General features: G+C 34.6%; 2 protein-coding genes and 1 long non-coding RNA gene across 4 annotated transcripts; 2 read left to right on the top strand and 1 right to left on the bottom strand.

The window, feature by feature from the left end:
* The first annotated feature begins 1,044 nt into the window (after positions 1–1,044).
* On the top strand, positions 1,045–6,509 carry LOC121996375 (patatin-like phospholipase domain-containing protein 2). Of its 2 annotated transcripts, none has more exons than XM_042550339.1 (7): positions 1,045–1,625; positions 3,918–4,061; positions 4,396–4,468; positions 5,403–5,508; positions 5,575–5,671; positions 5,855–5,946; positions 6,035–6,509. In XM_042550339.1, exons 1-7 carry the CDS (start codon positions 1,080–1,082, stop codon positions 6,075–6,077), a joined length of 1,101 nt encoding a protein of 366 aa, XP_042406273.1. In that variant the 5' UTR covers positions 1,045–1,079; the 3' UTR covers positions 6,078–6,509. The 2 variants fall into 2 exon arrangements, with proteins under 2 accessions (XP_042406273.1, XP_042406272.1); XM_042550338.1 differs by having other exon boundaries at positions 5,855–5,950; positions 6,035–6,508.
* Positions 6,510–9,513: 3,004 nt separating this feature from the next.
* Positions 9,514–17,273, bottom strand: LOC121996377. Its single transcript, XR_006116067.1, has 3 exons — positions 17,136–17,273; positions 13,825–14,025; positions 9,514–9,867 (listed from the first exon to the last, which is right to left on the bottom strand). It is a non-coding gene; the product is annotated as an uncharacterized LOC121996377 (long non-coding RNA).
* LOC121996376 (WAT1-related protein At1g21890-like) lies at positions 13,712–16,498 on the top strand. The gene is made up of 7 exons (XM_042550340.1): positions 13,712–14,009; positions 14,900–14,962; positions 15,057–15,173; positions 15,248–15,485; positions 15,575–15,733; positions 15,827–15,978; positions 16,051–16,498. The coding sequence occupies exons 1-7, from the start codon at positions 13,819–13,821 to the stop codon at positions 16,244–16,246; spliced, it is 1,116 nt and encodes a 371-aa protein (XP_042406274.1). The 5' UTR covers positions 13,712–13,818; the 3' UTR covers positions 16,247–16,498.
* Positions 17,274–18,415: the final 1,142 nt, after the last annotated feature.

Here is an 18,415-nt window from a genome sequence, read left to right on the forward strand (position 1 = left end):
TCCAGTTGGGACTAGTCACTCAGTAGACTTCTCACCTACCTAACATCCAGTTAGAACTTTCCCTTACCTAATCTCTAGTTAAGACTAGTTACTCAGTATACTTCTCACTTGCTTAACCTTCAATTAAGACTTTCTCTTGCCTACCTCCAGTTAGGACTTCTCATTGTCTAACCTCTATTTAGAACTTTCTATCGTTTAACCTCTAATTAGGACTTTCTGTTGCTTAATCTTTTATTAGAACTTTCTATTGTCTAACCTACAGTTAGGACTTTCCCAATCAAGTATCTAGTCATCCTTGACTTATTTGATTTCTCTCTCATATATATTGTCAAATAGTGAAACTTAAGCTCGAGTTAATTTGATCTTAGTCAAATTGGTCAACCTTGATCTGAGAATATTTGCACCGATATGAAACTCTAAAAGTGAGAAAGATTAAACTAACTCATTTTTTTTAGTTATTTGTATACACTCCTTTTCTTAGAGCCAATTGATTTGGATTTTTTTTTATGGCGTCCTAATGTCATCTCATAATATCTCTGTTAAGTGTATTTTGTTATTCTTCCTGTATATAGATACCATTTTTTTTTAAATACAGTTTGACATATCTTTAATTTTTGAAGGAGAACACAACATAAGGTTTTAAACATGATGTTGAGACTTCAGAAAAAGGGAGATGCCATATTTTTTTTTTTCACTTTGGTGAATAAGAGATAAGAGTCAACTAACTTCTCTAGGATTGCCTCTTTAAAGTAGAATTTAAGTCGAGTGCATAATTTCTCACAAGAAATTACCTTCTATGAAAAGAACAAAGTTCGGAGATTTTTTTGTCTTTCCATAAATGTTTTGCCTCACCATTAACCTTCAAATTACATATTTTGAAAATTTCACAATTAATCTAAAATCATGAAACACATTATTAATATGGTTTCGATTGCTCTAAAGTCACTTTAGTGTAAAGTTTGATAACAGCACGAAGCAAAAGTGCCTTGGCCCGGCCCATTTACACCAGGTCCATTCCTGCCAACTCCATCGTCTCCTGTAAAATATAATTTGGATTTCGAGAGAGGCGGCATAGACCGATGCCTTGTGTAAGCGCCGGATCATTCTCGATGTTCTGCTTGCCTTCCTCTTCTCGTCCTCTTCTCCCTCGATCTTCTTCCCTCCGTTTGAAATTCCACGGCTCCTCTCACCTCCATTTGTCCCCTTCCGCCGTCACTTTTCTACTCCCCAATCCTCAACGCCGTGTACTCCCTCCCATTCGCCATATCACCCACGCTCGGACCGGTAAACGCGGAAGCTCCGAGACATCGCCTCCACCGCCATCGGAAAGGAAGTCCCTCGCCGTGGCCACTGGAGAGCTCTTTTTGGGCCTGGCCTCATTGCTCATCAGGAACAGGGGCGGCGACGCAGTCACGGAGATCTATGTTCACGATAGTATAGGGAAGTCGAGCGATGTCGTGACGGAGGATTCTGACGTGATCTGGGAGCAGAGGGCAGAGGATGTGGAGGCCGAGAAGAAGCTGAAGAGATTCAGCAGCCCTGGGTTTAGTTTTTCTGCTGCTGGATTGTTATTTCCTTATCATCTCGGTGCGGCTCAGTTCCTTCTTGAGAATGGATACATCAAGGTGATTTTATCTCTTTGTATGACTTTTGAATTTTTAATTAATCGTTGAGCATTTCTTGGTAAGTAAGAAAAGGTTGCATTTAGGGAATCAAAGTTTCTTGGATAATTCTTTGGTTGGTTTATATCCTTTTGCCAATCATGTGAGAAAGGCATATATGTAAATATTTTGGAAGCACTGACATCATCTTCAAAATTCTTGAAACAGAAGCCACTTTATGTGTTACTTTTTGATTTGTCCTCATTTTTAACAAAAGTAATCTTATGAGATAAGAGTCAATTAACTTCCCTGGATTGCCTCTTTAAAGTAGATTCATCGTAATTCTTTAGGGCCTAACTTCTCACAAGCAAATTGTCTTCTATAAAAGGAACAAAGTTTGGAGATTCTTGCCTTTTCAGCAATGTTTTGCCTTATCATTGTCTTATCAGTTGATCCTATGAAGTGATGTTGATTTCAAGTTTACTGATTCATTCAATTCAGCGTGCCCAAACCTCATGAGCTAGGTTAGATGTACTAGTAAATGGTGTGGGGGAATTTTATGGAAAGCCATACTTGATCATTGATAGTTTGGTAAAATGGATTCCTTTTTCTTAAAAAGGTTTAGGACAAGGTTTAATTATCAATGTACCTGTTCCTATTTGTTGCATATATGCTCTTAATTAATCCTACAAAGATTATAATGTATTGATATTCTGACAATTCTATCAAAGACCAAAGTGACTAATTGACTGTGTGATCATAAATTTTATTCTCAGTCTAGTCACATACTTGCTGGATTGCATATCAACATTGACCAAAGCAAACTTATTATACAAGTCATATACATCTAAAAACAAAACAATGGTTGTTCCTTATTACTTATTGATCATTTTCTATGATCTAAAATGGGTTATCAAGTATTGAAAGACCTCTATCTTAATATATGCTTCCATGAGTCAATACATTAGCCATTGACCATCCATTAGAATGCATAAAGAAAGATGAATGTTTATATGCTGATTTCATAAAGGGCAATCTGGTGCATAATGCTCCCATTAATGCAGGGTCTCGATTAAGGGTCAGACCATATTAGGTCTATTGTATGCAATTTTATGATGCATTGCAAGAGGTTGTTTTTGCGACTAGAACTCGTGACTTTAATGTCACATGACAACAACTTTACAATGCGCCAAGACTCCCCTTCATGAGTGTTGATTTCATAACCTACAAATACATAGCAAAACCGTGTTGGTTAGTACTAGGTAGGATATTATTTGAAAGGAAGACACATTTTGATTAAACTCATTGGCTGTTATTGCTTTAGATATCGGGATTAGACTTTAGCCATACTAGATGGAGATCATGGTTATTGTATAGAACTGATGAAGAATGTTGGAGATGTGATTTAAGATTTGTTAAAATGTCATTAATTGTAAAACTATTAAGCACTATTTTAGAGTGATACTTGGTCTCTTATGGTGGCTTTGTACTTTTCCAAGTCTCTTGGCAAATGGTAGGCTCAGAAGTCAGAATTCATCACCTTGGAAAATGGTGCAAATTCATTGATCGCTTAATCTTTCTTAAATATGTGCAAATCTTAGTATTTGTTTAACAGCTCGTTGCACCCAATAAAACCACACTCTAATCAAGTATGCTTGATGGCCTCATAATAGAATTTACTCTGCCAGTGATGATTATAAAATCATCAACTAACAGCTTCACCTAAATTATCATTTATCATCCATCAGTGTTTGACTCTCATTGGATCTTTTGCAACCATGATTTTTCATTGATTTTTTATGCTTGTGTGATGCTTGCTATTTTTTTTCTTTATTACTTCTCATTACATGATTGCCCCCTATTCTCTCTCATTTTGTTTCAAAAAAGGTAGGACTTGTGGATATGGTGTAGTGGAGGAATCAACATTGATATCAACAATATTAGTTTCAATCATAATGAAGACAATGATAAAAATCCTAGATCATATTAGGTTAAAATTATGCAGCTAGTGTCAAACTTTGATAGAACATAAGATGTTGAGCATATTTAATGATAGTTCAGTGATACTAAAATTACTTAGAACTCTACATAATATACCAAGGATTTAAAGCACTGTCCTGATATTGATTCTGTACTAGCCTACACCATCAATTTATCATGCCATTTTGGTTTGAATAACCAAAATTCTTAAAGATCTATATAAACTGGTATTGATCCTTGGTTTTATCTTGATTTGAATCCTTAATTCTAACTAATAAACATTAAATCACTATCATAGTTCACATGACAATTCTAAATTGTATTCATTTTATGCAGGAAACTACTCCACTCGCGGGCTCTTCAGCTGGTGCTGTAGTCTGTGCAGTGATTGCTTCGGGTAAAAGCATGCAAGAGGCTCTTATAGCAACCAAGATTTTGGCTGAAGATTGTCGTCTTAAAGGCACTGCATTTAGGCTTGGGGTAATTATCCTTTTATGATGTTCTTGTAATCATTGTTCATACTGTTGGATTCCTTCAATCAAACTGAATCGGAAACATATTTTTTTCCTCTATTTTTGTTACTTAAATAGATATTGATATTTGTATATTGGTCTCCTTTCACTACAAATTGTTCTATTATCATTATGGATGTTATTTTCTGGGAGAATGGACTTCATGTAATTATTTTTAGTATGTCTATTTTTTTTCTCATTGCTCTTACATTATAGCACATTTTAGTAAACCTTAATCTATACATTTTTCTATAAGGTAAAACGATAGTTTAACTTGATTTTTCTAATACAACTTTGTTCAGGCAGTACTAAGGGGTGTCCTAAACACTTTTCTACCAGAGGATGTGCACACTAGGTCCAATGGAAGAATTCGTGGTAAACTTACTAATGTGGCTAAAATTAATTCTGATATTTAATTTAGAGGGCATTACATCTTTGGCCTTTATATAATTGAAATATAATTTAGGTTTCTTAATTATAAACTTTCTAACATTATATGTCTCAGCGACAACATTTAATATTTTCAAGTCTTATACTAGTTAACCAAATGTGTAGCATTAAGTGGTATTATTATCAAGACATTATGATATCAAAGTATTCCTTGAGGTTGATTTCAGAAATTATGCATTAACTATAGTTCTATTCTAATCAAGTATATCACCAACATGTTTCAATCAAGTACATCCAGCAAATTTATTAGATAACAACAAACAAAATGTTGATTGAGGCACTTGGCATATTTTTTAACACATACACATATTTCTTTTCCCTTATTTTTTTCTCTACTCTTTTCTCTCATTTTTTCTCCCTAAGGTGCTACTTTTTTCTACCCTCCTCTCCCTCACTCAACTCCCTCTTTCTCATTCTTTTTTTCTTCCCTCACTCTCTCTTTCTTTTTCCCTAGAATGTTGTCTGCAGCATTACCCTTGTGGATTGCAACTCTATAGTTCTGAATATAGCAAGATAGAAAGGCAAAAATAAAGAAGAAAAAAGAGTGGAAGAAAAACAGATGACAAAGGAGAGAAAAAGGAAAAAAATATATAAATCTCCATTACCATCACCGTGCTTGTTGTATTGATGTATTTGATTGAAACACTTATCTAGTAGGTGTGCCCAATTGAAACAAACAAAAAACCTTATGTATCAAATTGAAACTTTTAACATATTGATATATCTAATCATCCCATATTCTTTATTTGTCACTTCAATGATAATATGCAAGACAAGGATCTCTATTATCCATTTTAGTGATATTAGAAAGTATTGTTCAATTTTTGTAGTTAGTATTATTCTCTTTATTTTAATGTAGTTGCTATCACTCAATTACTGTGGAGGCCCAAAGGTTTACTTGTAGACCATTTTGATTCAAAGGAAGATCTCATCGATGCAGTTTTTACATCTTCCTTTATTCCAGGGTATGTTGAGTTTGTATCTTCATTTACTTCCAAGTTATAGTGATTTGACCTTTTTTTCCCCTCTAGCTATCTAGCTCCTAGGCCTGCTACTCTATTCCGCAACCGACTGTGCATTGACGGAGGCTTGACATTATTTATGCCTCCAACTTCTGCTGCAAAAACGGTATATAAATGCTAGCCTATATTTTTCTACTATATGGATGAGTTGTAGTTAACATATTGTTGCTTTTAGCTAAATGGACAAGAAGCTGAAATTTTTCTTAGTATTTTTACTAGACAGTGCTTAAAGAACATGTTCATTCTCACTGCCCATCTCAGTATATTTGTACAATAATAACAAGTGCAGGTTCGAGTATGTGCTTTCCCCGCCAATCGGTTGGGACTGGAGGGAATTGGAATTAGCCCAGATTGCAACCCTGATAACAGAGCTACTCCACGGCAGGTTCTTTTTGTGTTTAATTACTTAATGTGTATTTATTTCTCTGGATTTTATAATGAACATCAGTTGGAATTGTGTCAATTCCAGCTCTTCAACTGGGCCCTGGAACCGGCCGATGATTGTATTCTAGATAATCTGTATGAACTTGGTTATCTTGATGCATCTGTGTGGGCGGAGCAGAATCCTTTGAGTACAGGTGAGGAACAAAGAAACCAAAATGCAACCACATAACCCCAAAGGCAGATAGTGTGCTTAATTGATTGATGTCCGGATTTGGAAATCAACCTCAAGATATGCTAGTATATACAGCTGATATATGTTAAAGCTGGTTTAGTTCACATACATCATATCCACTCTCAGAAAAGTTTCTGATCCATTCTTTTATCTTCCACAAAAAGTGGAAGCACTTATTCTTCATGGATGTCTATTGAATTGCATTTTGAAACATTAAAGGCTCAAAATAAATTGGATGGTTGGCTGTAGTCTTAGAATTCAGGCTGTAATCACACACAAATGATACAATATGCAATTCAAATATTGGCTACCTTACTGCCCTTGACTGTGCCCTTTTTCCCCTCATTTTTAGAAAGTAAAGATTTATTCAAGCAAGTGTTCTTTTTGTACTTGGAATTTGTGGAAATAAAGATTAGTTTCTTTTACAATGTTTTCTTAAATGAATATAATAGTCGTAACTAAAAACACTTGTCTTGATAAGAATTTATAAAATACAATATATTTAAAAAATTAAGATATTTCTATTTTTAACTTAGAAGCTTAAATAATATAATATGTGTATTTATAATATTAATTATACATATCATTCTTAATAATACTATATAAATCCTAAAATTAGCAACTTTTATTAGTAAGATTAATGATTTAATTAAATTATAAAAAAATCATGTCGTGAACCCGTTAAGCTTGTTATCAGCAACCATTTTAGTAAACAATTTCATAAATTAAAAATTACGAATATTCCTAGGCTTCATTTAGTAGGGATTATAGGATTAAGATTATGTTTTCAAAAAATTATTAATATGTTATTTGATAGGATTGATTAAGGGTATGATTAGAGTTGATTAAGAGTGGTATTCACAATCCCTAGGCATGGGGAGTAATTATTAATCATACCCTCAATCCTATCTTAATCAACCTAATTCTAATCCTACTCCTACCATCCCTATCAAACGGAGCCCTAAAGTTTAACTCTTTTACCAACCTATTTATTATAACAGTGTAGTAATGTTCATGAGTTTAATTTATCCTAATGATAGTTAGAAAATTTTTTATGATTTTAGAGGTCATCTTCCTAAAGTTTAACTCTTTTACCAACCTATGTACTAAATGTTCATGAGTTTAATTTATCTTAATGGTAATTGGAAATTTTTTAAAGGTTTAGAGGTGTCATCTGAATAAATCTTTATACGATTCGATTTATTTTGATGATGATTGATAAAAAAGAATTATGAGTCAGGCTGATGATGATGATGATGATGATGATGATGATGATGATGATGATGTAAAATTCTGTGGTCATCTATTTTGCTTTTTAAAAAGGTAATTCTTTACTACTATTAAAAATAATTTTTACAACATTAACTATAAATAAATGGGGAGGGGATCTGCCTGTCTCGGGACACATGCTAATCTGATGAAAAACAACAATAACGGGAAAGATGAACATTAGGCTCCATAAAATATCTACTATCAAATAGATATTGACTTGGTCTGCACAATAGCTATCAACGTACTTTTATCGAGTAGATATTACTTGATGTGTAAAAATGATTAATTATCAACCAAGTACATGCAACAATCTGACCTCAAATTTTTCCTCTAATAAAAAATCCTAAATGGAACTCTGTTAGTATTTTTTATTTTGTCTCGATGACTAATAAAAATGTTTTATAGGATCAGATAAATTATTTCAAGGATTAATCGGTTCAAAAAGATAAATATCTGGATTAAAAAAAATAATCCATTTAAAAAAAATATATCCTTTCATATGATTGTTTGTTTCGATTTTTTTATTTATTCTCTCCAATGTATAAAATAGTCATAAGGGACAGCGGACAGTATTTCTTACGTGTAGAACAATCCAACTTCCCTCATGCAAAGAATTGATCCATATAAAACCGCCTAAAAATATTTATGCTGGAAAAATGCTCAATATATGCATAACGAAGTATACTAACCAAACTATCTAATCACAGTTACACATACAACCAAAAAAAGAGAGAAGAATATCATGGAGTGTAAATGCTATATGAATGGGTAAAGAGTGCGAGCCAAGGAGTGTCCATTTTTGCACTTCCTTTTTGTAAAAATAATATGACTTGTTGCAAATTTAATTTGAACTTCCTTGTCGTAAACAAATTGAACTAATATTATAATTTGTTTATTATTTATAAATTTCAATCATCAATTCTCTAATATAACATTTCTTCCAAAAAAAAAAATATGAGTTAATCATTGATTCTTTGTCATCCCCATCATGATTGTTGTTATCAATTGTAATCATGTGGCAAAAGGCGAAATCGCTCGTCCCCAGCGCCCCCGCCGCACCCGACCCAAGGCCATCACGAGGGAGGTAAATCATAGCATCCTGAGTGAGCATGTGGCAGGTGGGGTGAGTTGCATAGGGACCGGGGATTTACGCCCCGACTACCCCGAGTTTCGACCCCGCGACCTCATGTGACAAGCATCCCACCACATACCAACTCGGATGACCTATGGGGTCGTTATCAATTACAATCATGATCTTTATCATCATCATCATCATCATCATCATCATTATTGTTTTGATAAATTTAAACTAAACCAAATAATCTCTTCAGTTAGGTTTGCTTTTAGAAAGGATATTTCATTCTCACTGAAAAAGATCAATTAAAAGTCTGGGTCCAATAAGCTTGGTTTCAACTGAAGCAATAATGCAACCTTGAATAGAGTGTTACGATCAAATGAGTATAGGATTTCACACGAAAGATGAAAGTGACTTGTCTTTCAAATTCAGAATGACTTTAATGCATATAAGCAAGAATCCATTAGGATTCTATTTAATAGAACTTATAGAATTGTGAGAAAATTACTATAAGAAAGCTTTCAAGGAAGCTACAAAACGCTATTAACGATTTTGACAAACTGCTGTAGAAAATTGGTTTATGTAGTTGAATTGTTTGCTTAAAACCATTGCAAAAGTGTGCTGAGGATGCAAATAACAGACTTTAATTATCTGAGTATTTATGAGTAACATAGTGTTCGCATCAATATCCATCTTGTATTTGTATATAGTAAATAAAAAAATACTTTAATTGTACAAAGAAGCATTCTCAAAACTGTATCCTCATAAATAGTCAAAAGTAAGCCCCTTGTAATGCCTTAAACGTGCTTATAATGGCAAAAACTATTCAGTGACTCGAATTCTTTAACTTTCCCACCATCATCTTGATAAATGATGCAGCAGTTAAAAGGAAATTTTAAAAAAAAACAAATTTTGCTAAGAAAAAACACTCAGCACTGATTTATTAATGATCTTTAACTGGTTTCATGCATTTTCCCTGCAAACCAGATATTGAACAAAGCAACAACTCTATGGAGGACTATCTAATACAATTGAAAGAAAGAAATACGAAGAAAACTTTCATAATGTTCTTTCTTAGATATGTATTTTAGGAAGCGAGATTACATGTAGAAGCAATAAGCGAAGCAGCTGCTGGGCTGGTACCTGGTGGCAGAGGCATTGCACATATAACCTGGGGTTGAATCCCGGTGAGCGCATGCTCCTGGGGCGAAATACCTCCTCAAATGGCTGCCTCGTACCGTGGTTTACCACCGTCACAATGTGAGGCTAGAGTAACGGGCCACTCAGGGCGTTATCATCTTCTTTTTTTTTTCCACATAAATAAGGGAAGCAGCTGAGACTACATGAAATTTGAGTATTTATCAGTAATATAGTTTTCACATAAATATCCATCTTGTATATATATCATAAATAAAAACTACTTCAATTGTACATAGAAGCATTCTCAAAACGGTAACTTCATAAATAGTCAAAAGTAAGCCTCTTGTAATGCCTTAAACGTGCTTATAATGGCAAAAGCTATTCAATGACTTGAATTCTTCTACTTTTCCACCATTATCTTGATAAATGACGTAGTAGTTAAAAGGGACATAAAAAAACAAATTTTGCCAAGAAAAAACACCCAGCACTGATTTATTAATGATCTTTAACTGGTCTATGCATTTTGCCTCTATATCTTCCTACTGCAAACCAGGTATTGAACAAAGCAACAAATCCATGGATTATATAATGCATTTAAAAGAGAAACACGGAGAAATTTTTCAAAATGTTCTTTCTCAGATATGTATATTAGGAAGCGAGTCACCTCTAGAAGCAATAAGGTAAGTAGCTGAGACTACGTGATTAAAAATCTTTGTGAAGCCCCTATATATATTAAGTCTTGTTCTTGATCAAGCCTTTTGGATTGAAAATACAAACAATAATAACTAATGTGCATTCCAAGAATTAAGTTTTTGATTGCTGTTGGAAGACACTAAATAGGAAGAGAATGTCTGATTGAAGAAGGAAGAGCAACACTGAGAAATTGAAGGCTGGTGGAAGTGTTAGATTTAGGGCTCCAAGGTGAAGAGAGTATTTTAAAGTGATTGGCTGGTTTACAACTTGGGGTGTCTTTGACTCAACAAGGCCGTTAGTTGGCTCCATTATCACATGAGCTACTCAGTTGAGCTCATTCTAACCACTCGCACTCTACTTGTTACCATAGCAAACTAAAAAAATTGTGTTCAAATAGATCATCTCAAAGATGCAACCTTTGGCCAAGCAGATGAAATAGAATGGCAATAATGATGGAGAAAGAGGATAATAAGAGGAAGGAGAACTAGTGATGGATGTAGATGTGCGACCAAATTTCATCAAATGCCCATGCGAGGAAGACCGACTGACACTGCAAAAAACATCGAGGCCATTTTGAACTTGTTGAATTACTCAAAGGCAATAGCTTTAGATGATTGACAGATGCAGATGTTGAACAATGAAGGCATGCTAGGTGATCTTCTTCCACATGAGGGTTTTATACTTCAGCATTTGCTTTGATTGATTCTCTTATGGTGTTTATGCTGATGATATAGCTTGTAACACAATAAGCCTCAGGAGAATGGAAAAACCTACATTTTTATGCAAGTAGTCATCAAGAAAATATTCATCTATTAAAATCTTTTCTGCTCATTTTATTGAGGAAGTAATCTTTAGAAATAAATAAATAAATATAATAGAAGTGTGGTACCTATTCAATGTTCCTCATAGGTGTTTAGTTTAGCATTTGAAGTATGTTCAACTTCTACGAGCTCTACATAAAGGATTCTTATGGTTTCAGGAATCCAGCTACATGAGAACTAGGAACTGAGAGATCTCGCCTTTTTCAATCTGACTTTTTGGTCTTAACAATGTTTTTGAGGGGCAAGATCCCTCTAGTCCATTCAAAATAGTTGGAATAGACACAACAAGCAATCAAATATGCTTCTCACATTAATCACAACCAAAAGTAGATTTGCATTTTTTTTCAATCAGTGTCCTTAATGAGAACCCTCCTTTGACTTCTGTCAATTTTCTGTTCTTCTCTTGCCTTTTTTTCATCTTGGTTCGTCCTGGTCTAGGTGTAAGAGGCTTCTTGTGTGTCCTCAATCTTGTTCGCTCTGTCTGTAACATCTTGTATGTTGGTAGCCATCACCCCTACAAGTTGCTCCTGCTTCAGCTCTGACTTCTTCCTATATAGTTTCTTCTGCTGGCACATATTCTCTCTCTTTTTCTTAGTAGAGCTCTACTTCATTGACATTGTCACATATCAACATTTTCTTCTGTTTCCTACCTAGATTTTCCTCTTCCAGGCCTCCCTACCTTTTATTCTAGATCCAGTGTCTTAGCATTTCTTCTTTAGAACCATTCCAAATCTGATTGTCTTTTGATTGTGTTGATTTTGTTTCATTCAATGCTAAGTTATCCAGAGTTGACTCTACGACCCTCGTTGAGGGGTTTTGTTATCCTCTTTCTGTGATATATACCCAGTGCTACTATATGCTCCACCACAAGCAAAAGCTTACCAGAGAAATTTGTTTCTAGCATCTTGCTTAAACATCTGTATCACCTAAGGGCCTATACAACTGTTGTCCTTCACATCTTCTATCCACTAAGTGCAGTTGTATGCACCCTACATAAAGAGAAAAATGCTTCGAGAGACTTGCTCCTATGTTCTTGGTTCATACTCTCTTCTGTTAAAGTGCTAATCAAAGTTCAAGGATTGATGCCTCCATGCTCCATCAATATTTTCCAACGTTTATCTATTTGCATGTATTATATTCTGGGTTTCATTATTGTCATATCATCGTTAATCATCTTTTCTAGTTTATGTAACAAACTAGATGTAGATGGTGTAGATACTATCTCAGCTCCAGTTTGAGGGTAACTGTAGGCATTAGTCATTAAGTATCTGTAGTACTTTTAGTCCCAAATCAAATGTATTCTGTTGAGCCTTTAGATGTCATGTAATAATTATCTTACAACTGAACATACAATATTTCATTACCCCAAGTTTAACACCCTCAATGAAACAACACGGGAAAATCAATTTATCCTTTCTTTTACACTCAATTTCTCCAGGGACATTTCTTTCTTCCCCACTTTCTACCACTCCTAGGAAACACAGTAAATCCTTATCAGATCTTTTCCAAAGAACATGAGTTGCCAGCATAATTGTGTTGCTTGGTAATTAATAAAAACATTAACATTTCCACTACCAAAATTTCATTCTCAACTGAAACTCCAGTCACTCATGTACATGTTTCTGATATCCTAAACATCTCTATCTTATTCTTACTTCAAAGAATGTCCAGAATATTTACACAGATTAGAGACATTTTTACTCTACAAATCTCCAATCTCCAAACAAATCTTTGACATTTCCTTCACTCTTAGTGAAGCAATATGCAAAGATCTTCTGTATATCAGTCTGGTTGTACCCCAAACAGTTTGCATGGAAAGGATGATTTCTTCAAGCATTTGGTAATGTATATCTTTATTGATCCATCGACGATAAAGCGATCAAAATGGACCTAAGTTCTATTATTGGTTAATCATCCAATTCCGTTTTCCACTTGTTTTCCAAACATCAAAGAAAGTAAAATTGCAGAATTGCGGGGTAACCTTCACCACCACATCTTTATTGTAATTGCAATGAAGAATTTGTTGCCAACTTTATTTCATCGAACATAAATCTATATCTTTTCACTAAAAAACACTTTAATCCATGCTTGTATGTTAAATCCATCTCCAATCCGAGATAAAGAATGCTTAGATTCCATATCATAGATAAAGCTTCAGAACTTGCAATCCTAAGATGAGCACAATAACACTGCCCTACTTGCCATCACAAAGAGGATGCTCGATGACCGCATCAGATTGCACTAACTCTTGCTTCCACTAAACGTTTCTTTGAGTCGTCACCAAGCAACATCTATAATTTTAACACGAAAAGAATGGAAAAGGTATCAACTCTTTGGACAATCTCCTCCTACGTAGCTGTCTTTCAAAAGTCCCTATGGCTATCATATATACGGAGACGGAACTGTTTGTCTTTGAATGGAAACTTTAAAGGAATGCTTTTTATGGGTGAGCATAATGGTAATAAAGACCTTAAATTATTACACATAAAAGACCATTATTGTAGTTGTATAGCCAATGGTGTAATGCCCTTTTTTAGCTATATAAGAGTGCATTAAGCTTGTGAGCTCTGCACACATTCTAAAGCTTAGGGCCACTAGAATACTCCAAGGTATTTATCATATAGAAAAAACATATCATGGACCTTGCTCAGGTTTGGAGGAGTGTCAGGCCATACTTGGCTATGATCTTCTTGCAGTTTGGCTATGCTGGCATGTTCATAGTCTCAGTTGCTTCACTCAAGCGTGGAATGAGCCACTACGTGCTGGTCGTCTATCGAAATGCTGTTGCAGCTGCTATCATTGGTCCATTTGCTTTGTGGTTTGAAAGGTCATGCTCTTTCCATCTATTAAACACATTCACCAATGAACTTAATTATTTCAAAGTAATGCAGTAAAATATAACAAACTATCAAAAAGTGAGGACTGGAATTAATATTAGCTTCTCATATTAGGCAACTTTTATGGTCTATACAGATCAAGTTTTTTCATTTGCGAATTATGCACCAAATGTCTGCATGAATATATTTTCACTTATGTAAAAGTCCCAAACACCAAAATAAAAAGTGAAAATGAGGTATGTAAATGAAAGTGAAACTCTTTGTCTGGTTTAGTATGATCAGATCATATAGTGTCTATATAACACAAGCATGGCCTAACAACACATAGAAGGCAGGTAGTAGCTTTTCATTGCCTTTTTCTAGTGTTGCTCCCTGGAGTATTGTATCTTTGTTTTGTGTGGTAGGAATTATTACTGTAACTTTCACAGCCTTCCTCTCAAAAATTAAAAATGAGGAACTTTGAATATGCTTTATCTGTGTCTTTTCTCGTTGATTAGCAACACTGGCAAAAGCCTTGTAGGCCCAACAAATACTAGTTGCGTGTCTGATCATCCTTTCTTTTTAATGTTGCATGAGCAAGGAACAATTAAGTAACTCTTGAGGGTTCCATGTACTTAGGTGGATAGATAGGAGGGAAAGAGTAAGATGGAAAAGGAATAAAAATAAATAAAAGTAAACATGCTACTAAGAGTACGACACTTCAGATACAGAGAAATGACAATTTCAGTTCAGCCTGTTAGTCATGATCTAAGATATGTGGGTTTTTTTCAAGCATGAGAGGTTTTTTTTTCTTCCCCCCGTTTTTCTGATAATGACTTGATATCAAAATTTCTTATCTTTTATTTATTAGCACCAAAGTTTGTTTCGTATTTTGGTACAGGAAAGGCAGGCCCAAGTTGACAGTTCGCATATTCCTCAAAATTATGGCTCTTGCACTACTTGAGTAATGATATTTAAATCAAGCTAATTCAATTTTGTAAAATTATTCCAAAACCACCTTCTTATACAACGAGAATATTTTGATGAACTTAATCCAGGCCAGTTCTTGACCAAAACTTCTACTACTTGGGAACCAAGTACACATCAGCAAGCTTCTCTTCCGCTCTTTATAATGTACTGCCAGCCATGACATTTATAAATGCCATTATTTTGAGGTAAAAACTCAGACTGTGATATCTGATACACTACCAAACTGCACCTTATGCAATATTCATTTTTACATGATTAGAATGGAGAAGATAGACATCAAGAAGCGACAGAGTCAAGCGAAGATTGTTGGTACACTGGTTACCGTCCTTGGTGCACTGGTCATGATATTATACAAAGGTCCTATTGTTGAGTTCATATGGAATAAGGGACGGAACCACCACACTGAATCTGCTAGTCAGGATGAAACCCATTGGCTCATTGGCACATTCATGCTTTTGTTCAGCTGCTTCTGTTGGTCGTTATTCTTCATTCTACAAGTAAGTGCTTCCAAATCTCAAAGCTAAAGTAGTCACTTTAGATTGAAGACCTAACACATTTGTGATGACTGATTCATGATTATTTGCAGTCGAACACCTTGAAATCTTACCCTGCAGAGCTCTCCCTGAGCACCCTAATTTGCATTATGGGCACATTACTAGCTAGTTCAGTTGCGGCCATCCTGGATCCTGGTGTCAAACCCTGGATAATAGGATTTGACACAAGGCTTGTTGCAGCCGTTTACTCCGTATGATGCCTCTTATTATATTTTACTAACCAAATGGTTTAAATTTATATGGATTGTCTTATGCTAAATTGGCCTATTCCCTTGCTCGCAAAGGGTATAATGTGCACAGGAATAGCATATTATTTGCAAGCAGTGGTGATGAAGGAGAGAGGACCTGTCTTTGTGACTGCCTTTAACCCTCTTTGTATGATCATAGTGAGTGTGATGGGCTCCATTATTCTTGCAGAGGAAATAACTTTAGGAAGGTAATGAAGTTTTTGCTCATTCCTGTTTCTTCTAGTTTGTAAATGCAAACTAACTTGTTTTTTTTTTGGTAGGTTGATTGGTGCAATTGTTATAGTGATTGGTCTTTACTCTCTAATATGGGGAAAGTGCAAGGATTACGCAAATCAAACCTCTAAAATTGACGAGAAACAAGCACTGGAACTACCTAAGACCATAAATGATGACATGATATCCAACTCCATTGATTATGTCACCATCGAAAACATCTCATCAGGGAAGAAACCTTGAGTAATTAACTTGTATTAGCCTTAGCATAAGCTTTCTCTTGTATTATGTATCAACCATCATCCACTACGACTACAGAAGTGTTTACTTCCAAGCAAATTAGTAGGATAGCACTGGATGAGGATACTTGTCCCCAGTTGTTGCTACCAATAATTAAGGTTAATCTTCGTGCATGATCAAATACCATATCATTTGTTGTGACTGTTCATGCCTTTTTCAACTTTCTTTTCTGCTGTCAAAGGGTTATCCAACACAATAATTCCCTACTGCTTTATCCAACTTTGTTTTCGATGGTGCACGTACCGCAGATTGAAGAATCTTGAAACCTCTTTATTTTTGTATGATGGTAATTTGATTTGATGTCTATGCCCAGAATCTCAGTCAATTGAACGCGAGATGAGCAGATACAACTCTAGAATCCAATTCATTGTGGAAAACCTGAATCAGCTAATATTACTATCCAAGATAGAGTGAATATGAAAGAATCCCCAGTGAATATACTATCTTTTTTTTTTCCTTTTAGAATAAGTTTGGATGAGGAAAGAAACATTTTTATCCAGTAAAGGTAAAACTTTGATCATAATAGGTCCACTCAGATTGTGACCATAATGGCTATCACTGCTTTCTTTTATAGTATATATAATAAGAAAATAGACTACCAAGCATGCATCAATCAAGAAAAAGACAAAAACCAAGAACACCCTTATATCCATAGAAAAATCTCTTGAAAAGGCAAGGTTAAAAAAATCACGAGAAGAGAAAATCTGCAAATCATCAAGAATGAGAAGTACAATGCTTATCATAATCTACTCCCAAGTAGAGCAAATTTATACATGCCAAGAAATATGGTTGAGAGAACAAGATGCCAACTTCAAACCAACTCAAACCATACCTCCAAGATATCAAGACTTCTTCATCACTCCTTCTCCTCTTCCTTCCCAGACTCTTCTCCTCCAAGAACCCTAGAAATTGAGGCGAACGGTTCATGGTTGCTACCTGATTTAGTTTGTTGTTCCTTGTGTTGCCACCTTCAAAATCTTCAGAATGGGTCAAGTTGGGCTCGACCCAGTACACAGCACCGGCTGCCGTTAGCCCACTAAGTGGAAGGCACCACATGAGGGCCTGTATAGGCCCTTCTAGGGCAACAACACCCTACCATTCCGACAATCAAATAATCAATGTCTTGTATCTAAATCACTAACTTTTCATTTTTTTTTTTAATTTTATTTTTCCAGTTGACTTCATATATTTAAGTTTTCAGCTCAATTCATTATAAAGGAGACTGGTCCGACTCTATAAAAATTTTCAAGAGAAATTATAGAAGTATACATAGAGACTCATCCTGATAGCCACCATTCTCAAATCTACTAGTCATTGAGAGAAACATTTGATACAGCAGATTATTATTATTATTATTATTATTATTATTGATAATTTTTATTTTTATATTTAAGATATTTTTGATATTATAAGTATTTTTGATAATATTTATTTATTTTTTATATTTTTTTATTTTGAGTTCATTTAGAGATTTTTGAATTATAAGCCTGTTAATAAATTTTTCTTTATTTTAGATTTTTTATTTTATAAAATAGGAATTATATCTATATATTAGGATTTTTCTTTCTTTTTGGGTATTAAAGTCTGAAGTTTATATAAACATGTAATTAACTATTTGAGGATTATTCCTCTGTTTTTAATAAATCTTTTTCTTTTTGATAAAACCTAAAGAACAATGACTTGCCTTATCCTCCAATCTATGTTCGCATTAGCCTATAGAATAACCATTATCATACCTAGTGTTAGTTGGTATTAGAGCAGATCATATCCAATGGAAGAACATTGTGGTGGTGGTCCCAGTCTCAACAATAGGCAGGTTTCAATTGAGGAAACCAAGCACTGTGAAAAGCTGTTGAAGATTTATAATTTACTGAGGTAAGTCATAGATTTAACCCAACGTCTAGTGACACGAAATCTTGAAGATCGTGAGGTACGCTATTGAGAGGATCGACATAGAGATCTCAGATTTTGAGTTGATTTACCTGAATTTTCAACATCATAGACAGAGAATTTTATTGATTGCATCAACAAAGTAGAGCAGTTCTTTGACTATAAGTAAGTTTCGGATCGGATGAAGGTGAAATTGGTTGCCTTCAAACTCAAAGGTCTAGC

This window comes from Zingiber officinale, chromosome 6A (assembly GCF_018446385.1).
Source record: "Zingiber officinale cultivar Zhangliang chromosome 6A, Zo_v1.1, whole genome shotgun sequence".
Taxonomy (NCBI): domain Eukaryota; kingdom Viridiplantae; phylum Streptophyta; class Magnoliopsida; order Zingiberales; family Zingiberaceae; genus Zingiber; species Zingiber officinale.

Bases quoted from the DNA above. Each gene is read 5' to 3' on its own strand.
- LOC121996375 (XM_042550338.1), top strand. From the start codon at position 1,080: ATGCCTTGTGTAAGCGCCGGATCATTCTCGATGTTCTGCTTGCCTTCC. The intron at 4,469-5,402 runs GTAAACTTACTA...ATTTTAATGTAG, and splicing joins GTCCAATGGAAGAATTCGTG to TTGCTATCACTCAATTACTG. The intron at 5,951-6,034 runs GTTCTTTTTGTG...TGTCAATTCCAG, and splicing joins ACAGAGCTACTCCACGGCAG to CTCTTCAACTGGGCCCTGGA.
- LOC121996376 (XM_042550340.1), top strand. From the start codon at position 13,819: ATGGACCTTGCTCAGGTTTGGAGGAGTGTCAGGCCATACTTGGCTATG. The intron at 14,963-15,056 runs GTAATGATATTT...AACTTAATCCAG, and splicing joins ATGGCTCTTGCACTACTTGA to GCCAGTTCTTGACCAAAACT. The intron at 15,486-15,574 runs GTAAGTGCTTCC...GATTATTTGCAG, and splicing joins CGTTATTCTTCATTCTACAA to TCGAACACCTTGAAATCTTA.